The following is a 6,686-nucleotide window of genomic DNA, read 5'->3' as shown; positions in this document are numbered from 1 at the left end:
ATGGGCAAAACTACTGAATGTTTCGTATGTTCAATTGTTATGATTTATATCTCTTTATGGAAGTCTATTTCCTCTCGCCGAAATGCATCTAATATGCATTATCCTACAATGTAAAGTACAATTTATCCAATTATGTTATAATGTAAGTAAATAAATAAGACACTTTAAAGTGTTAAACGGTATATATCTGCTGTCTGCAGTGAAAAAACAACTTTAGTTTGCAACAAGTATACAGTGTAATTTATCAATGAGGATCACCGCACATATTAATAATGCCATTTTTTATGTGCTTTGTCTTGTTGCAATAGAAATAAGGCTGCGTAGGATTTCAATTTGTTTCGAAAATGTTCTCCTGCTTACGTTTAAAAAACAAGTTTAGGGATTCTGTATTTATCTACTATTACTAGTATTTGATTAGGTCTTGCTGTTCAAAACTACATAAAATATATTTCAAAGAAATTTATAACTATTGGAGAATATTTTGATCATTTTAGCCAGGAAACCCAATATTTGGATCGAAGGAAAATAAAATTATGTTGCAAGGACTTACAGTAGCATCATTAGATTCTTGCTCATCATCGTTTAATGCATATGCGCCGATAAAACCGCAAGTGAGATGGATAAACACGGTCATTTTGGGTATTTATCACGATTCAATACTTCTGTTTTTGTTATTGTGATTACGTACATAATAGTGATGGAATTAGGATTGTCTTCCTTGTACTAAATAATAGAAAGTAATATCAAAATTTATTCATGCACATTCTTTATACGCCTGAGCAATTTCGGCGTCAATTGTTTTATGCACTTGGTTGTCTGTCTGTCAGTCCGTCTGTTAGCAATTTCGCGTTCAGTCAGCTTTGTATGGACCAAAAGAAGGGGGTCACGTAGTTAATATATACTTATTTAAGTTTTATTGTGTCAAATTAAAATGTCCAGAGCAAAGATGTTTTGCATGTAGCATTGATTTGTTGGCCTCTACAAAAGTGACATAAATCATGACACTTATATAACTCTTCTATTTTATGTTGACTTGTAAAAAATATTATGAAATATAATGCTCCTATAATTTATAATGCCCAAAGCTTTGAAAGTGGTATATACCATAAATTTCTAGTCTTCAAGCGCAGCACAAATTGAGCCAGATCTTAACAACTTTACCAGAAGTGCTCATCTACTGACTAAGGCCAATGCACTTGTTAGTAAGTGAGAGGATCGTTGGCCAATGGGCTGTCGTGTTATTGGTTTGAAACCATATTAAAATACAAGTCAATGTGGCCTTGACTTTTGACCCCTTAATCAAAATAATTTGGGACATCAACTTGCAAAGTCCAATGCACCTGTTAAGTTTTTGAGCCGACGAACCATAGGTCAAAGTGTTACTGGTCGGAAACCATTTTTATCGCAAGGTTAATGTGATCTTGATATTTGACCCTTTGACATCAAATAAATAGGTCATTCATTGGGAAAGACTTATGCACCTTTGAAATTTGAGGGTTTTTGGATTTTTCAGTTTTTGTTAGGAAACTGTTCATTCATTTTAGATTAATGTAATCTAAACCTTTGACCCCCTTACTGTTCTTACTACTCAATCCACGGGGGGAAATACCATTATGTGAAAAAAGCCGAACGAGAAACAAAAAGGACATAGTAATGACACTCTTCTGATTAAAACAGATATTTTATTACTTTTTTGGATCTGTTTTCCTTATTAATTTAGAAAATTTAAACTGTGTCATACATAACTTATTAAAAACAATATTTGAATTTGTACGATTTGGTGTGTAAGTAAAAAGAAATAAAAGATTCTAGCCCTGTTAAATTAAATCAAAATTGAAAAGTGACGTTTGAAAATAAATCAACCGTAAATAGGAGCGTCCGTGACCGTTAAATGTAATCATGTTTTATAGTAGATTAAAATATTTTTTTTTTACATTACCTTATTCCAGATATGTCGCATGTTTGATTTCTTTCAATATAAGATATGACAGTGTGAAAGGTTTCTATCAGAGTAACAATTTTAATTGTTTTCAGAATCTTACATTTCAACTAAACTGATGTAAAATGTGCATGATGTTATTCTCTTCGATTGTTTACACACTGTTTTTGAACTTGTGGGGTCTTAGATGAGGTTTTTCTTAGTTGAGGTGAAACAGAGCTAGAGTGAAGCAAAAAATATGGATAATAAGATACAACAAAACAAACAAACAATACATATCTTAAAAGTGTTTACTTTAAATCGAATCTACAGTTATATATTCCTGCCGTGCCTGTTCCATAAGAAATAACTTGGGCAAATTGCATTTTGGTCATATGTTTTCAGTGTGTTAATTCCTACACCGTGCTGTTGTCATGCATTAATTGTATGTATTATATTGAACGTACGAAAACTTTGGTGATTTTAAAACAATTTTACAGATTGTGGCGCAGTAAAAAACATTCAAAATGGAAAGATTTCTCTCGACAAAAAATCAAAAACGTCTGTTGGAGCTACGGCTACAGTTGAATGTGATCAAGGTTATCTAGCAAGCCAGCAGAAAATTGTCTGTCTAAATACCGGAAAATGGCAAAAATCCATTTGCGCAATAAAAGGTAAAATTAAGTTGATATTTTTATATATGAAAATAAAAATAATAATGTCTTTATATATATGATGTTGATGAATATAATTGTCACACAAAGAAATTGTTTATATATTTGAAACAACAACACATAGGACACGCAAATAGGATGATGTCACTAAGGTCGGTGATGTTCTGATGATATGCCATTTTGTTTTTATAAAATAAAGCATGTAGTACTATATGAAGAGATTGAAAAAAGAGAGTTTTCTCTGTGTTGATTTCTATTGAAATAATCAATTCAGTTATTCATTACCAATATAATTGTGTTACCTTTGCTCTTTATGTGCTCAAACAGTGCAATATGTAATGATGAACTACCATAATAACCAATGAGATGCTGTAATGTCTAAAATAAAAGTTATTTGTTAATAAAGTAATTATTTTAATTAAAATTAATTCAAAAGAAATAATGGCAAACCAATACACGACAGAGTAGGGTCGGAAGGTGCTAATCGGCCCACAAAATGAATAATGGACCCGTGGGCATTTTTCATTTCAGGACCGATTATCATCTTCTGGCCCCTCTATGGTGTGTATTAATGTTTTTATTACACTTGATAGTCCTAAGAGAAGCAGTTTTATTTTTAATTTACTTTGATATTTCTTTCCTTGACATTCCTTTTTCTGTACATACATTTCAACTGTTACGTACAGTATTTTATACAGCGTTGCTTCCCTTATTTGTATCCGACATAATTAAGAAAGTTGACACAATTAATGTTTTCGGAATGAAATTGCAGCTAGTATTTTATTTCTTTAAATCTCAATAAAGCTGTGTTTGTAGCATATGTTCTAATTCTAAAATCAAGCTATTCGTGCTACAATCCTACTTTCACTTTCACACCAAGCTGATTTGATGACTAAGAATGTGACGTCATTGTTTCAGTTTGTGCACCTACTCGTGTTCAGCGGGCCTTAATGATTATCAGTTATCGGCCCCGGGCAGCAAACTAATAATCGGTCACGTGACACTCATAATCACTACTATATATAGTAACAAGAGTATAAAGATTAAGTTTTGTGTTGATGGTAGTGATGCTGTAAGATATGACTTTTATTGCTTACATTTCCTTATAGATTGCCATATAAAGACATGGAAAATTAATAAAGCTTCTTTCATATCATATGACATAAGTCCATGTATAAGTGCATAAAAGTTTAATAGATTATATAGGACCCATAACATATTATTGTGTACACTTTATATTTGGACTACTTTCGTTCTCTGCATGTTAAAAAGCATAACAATGAAACGAAAACAAAGAAAGGCAAACTATTCCAAGCAATTAAATTCAAAGTTTAATAATATGCATAGATTTACAGGAAAGGTATAACAATGAATGAAGTAAGGCTCCATGAATTCAACTGAAATTGTTTTTTTTTGTAATTTTTCTTTTCATTCCACTTTGTTTTCAGGTCCTTTTATATAATTATTTTGTAATATTATGTGGTTTTGTATGTGAGTATATCACAAGTAGACAACGTATAACTCAAATGAGAAAAAAGAGACACAAGTGTGTTCTATGACTACAAAATTCATACTCGAGATAAACTCTGAACAAGAACTGCTGTACTACTTTCTAAGCATGTGCATGTATACATATATATTAACACTCTCATATTACAAGTTGATGACCAAAATAATGACCAAATGTTGAACAGATATTACACAAAGTTCTCCAAATCAACTTTAAAAGATGGAGATAACTTAAGTATGACTAAAGTATGTAAAATTATTGTGGAATTTGTATGTTTTGTGACTAAAATTGATATTTAGGTCACAATACATACTTTTCCTATTTGAGACATTTAGTTTAATTTCCACATAGCGGAAAAAACCAGTTAGAGGACTTGCAGTGTCAAAGAGCCATAACATATTTTAATTTTCTCCCTTAAAACAAAAAGTGCATGTCCTGCATGTATAAAGTACATTGTACAAAGTCGTTATTCTATCATCATTTTAAAGTAGAGTAAAGTAAATATCCCGCTTGGTTCTATCTTTTTGGTGGAGGATAAGTAATCTGAATATCGAAAGACTTATAAACTAGATACATAGACACCTTTGTTAATGAAAACAAATCAATATATATTTAACTGTTGATATATACAATATTGAACAAATTGTGATTACATAACATCTCAGTGAATATTTGGATGAATTTAATAGATTACAAATAATGCCAATTAGATCACAATCGTACTGCCATCAAATCTGATGTATAATAATTTATTAAAAAAAGAGTCAACAAGATATATAAGCTATTTATTCTTGTCAGTTAAACAAGTACTTCAGTAACACCTGTATTCCAGGCTAGTAGTCTCAAAGACTTATGTCAGTGTCTTGCTGTATATAAAGCAAAACTATTTTTCTCAAAATTTCCTTGAAATTTCAGTATTTCCCCACTATCCGGGAATAGAAATATATTCCACTATCTTTTGAAATGTAAATATTTATTTATTATATGCCAACCTTGGTTGTCATGAGTTCATAGACGTTCCATCATTGGGTCTAAAGAGTAACATAATATTCAAAATAAAAAGATATTAATTCGAATGTATAAATAATATGTAATATAACAGAATCAAGTCCTTTGGTTTTGTTAAATTACTGATAGAAATGTAATGTCATTAGCAGGTCCCTGCGACCGGTCATTTTTTAATGACTTTACAGAATTATATAAACGTTTTAAACCTTTTTTCTTCTGACTAAAATTTGTTCAAAGGATACCCTTAAATGGCCGTACATTAGTATCATCATGCATTGTCTTGTTATCGTAAAACTTCATGAAATTTCAGTGGGTAAATGTGAACAACTTCGAATGTTTTTACCACATTTCTATACATTTTCAGACTGTGGTCCTGTTAAAAAAATGTTACGTGGAAGAGTTATCCTTGACAAAACAAAGACGTCGACATATGGAGCAACAGCGACTGTAAAATGTAGCCCTGGTTATAGACCTAATCAAAAGAAAATAGTTTGCTTGGATACAGGGGAATGGGAAACAGCAAGATGCAAAATCAAAGGCAATGTTCAGTATTTATTAGATCCAAATGAATTACCGACGTTAATAACTTCTAAATATATGATATTAAAAATATAACTAAACTGTTTGTTAGTACCAATACTGCTGACTCGACTCACTTGTGATTGCTTTATGGTCTGTAATGATTTTCTCTTTCTTTTTTATAAACTGTCCATGTTATTTACAAAGAACTATATGTAAGCTATGCTAGGCAGGTACCAGTGAAACAACTTTAACGATTAAAAATCTTGAGCATGAAAATACTGTTATAACAACAAAATGAATGATTGCAAAATGTAATAAATGTTTAATTGTTATAAATCGGTTTTGAAGAAGACTGTTTAGTTATACCAACGCATTATCAGCTTTTTCGAAGGTTGGTCTCACGTTTCATGACAAAAACATTCTAGCTAAATTATTTTACCTCTCTTTTACCATTTCGTCACGTCATAATGTAATTTCTTGTTTATGAACATGCGTTACGTTTCATCAAATATATAAATCAAGAGGTATATGAAAACATAAATTACCAATATGTATATATACAAGGAAATATGCTTCCTGCTTCTTTAAAATACATTTTCAAAGAGCAAATAGAATAATGGCAAACAATATCTTATTAAATGCATAAAATCATCTTTAAAATATGTTAAACACATACATTTTATACTCTTTAGTACAAACGTTTAATAAAAATTCAATCAAAATATATTTAATTGTACGGAGCCCCTAAGGTGACATTTTCCACACTTTTTCCCCGGAATTTTATTCGTTTTTACGAAATAATAATTCGTTATTACGAAATAATAATTCGTTTTTACGAAATATTAATTCGTAAATACGAAATATTAATTCGTAAATACGAAATATTAATTCGTTTTTACGAAATATTATTTCGTTTTTACGAAATATTTATTCGTTTTTTACGAGATATTAATTCGTTTTTACGAAATATTAATTTGTATTTACGAAATATTATTTCGTAATTACGAAATATTAATTCGTAATTACGAAATATTATTTCGTAATTACGAAATAT

At 30.3% G+C, this 6,686-nt stretch overlaps 1 protein-coding gene across 1 annotated transcript; it reads left to right on the top strand.

Annotated features, from left to right (window-relative positions):
- On the top strand, positions 1 to 5,725 carry LOC132734329 (sushi, von Willebrand factor type A, EGF and pentraxin domain-containing protein 1-like). The gene is made up of 4 exons (XM_060721061.1): positions 1 to 24; positions 495 to 639; positions 2,419 to 2,592; positions 5,475 to 5,725. Exons 1-4 carry the CDS (start codon positions 1 to 3, stop codon positions 5,723 to 5,725), a joined length of 594 nt encoding a protein of 197 aa, XP_060577044.1.
- Positions 5,726 to 6,686: the final 961 nt, after the last annotated feature.

The sequence above is a fragment of the Ruditapes philippinarum genome, unplaced genomic scaffold (genome assembly GCF_026571515.1).
Source record: "Ruditapes philippinarum isolate M1 unplaced genomic scaffold, ASM2657151v2 ctg2046_1_1_1_1, whole genome shotgun sequence".
In the NCBI taxonomy this organism is placed as follows: Eukaryota; Metazoa; Mollusca; class Bivalvia; order Venerida; family Veneridae; genus Ruditapes; species Ruditapes philippinarum.
Note: the sequence above shows the minus strand (reverse complement) of the source record. Positions and strands in the feature narration are given on the sequence as shown.

Excerpts from the sequence above, each read along its gene's own strand:
- LOC132734329 (XM_060721061.1), top strand. The coding sequence starts at position 1 with ATGGGCAAAACTACTGAATGTTTC. Across the intron at positions 640-2,418 it reads GATAAACACGGTCATTTTGG|ATTGTGGCGCAGTAAAAAAC; the intron begins GTATTTATCACG and ends ACAATTTTACAG. Across the intron at positions 2,593-5,474 it reads ATCCATTTGCGCAATAAAAG|ACTGTGGTCCTGTTAAAAAA; the intron begins GTAAAATTAAGT and ends ATACATTTTCAG.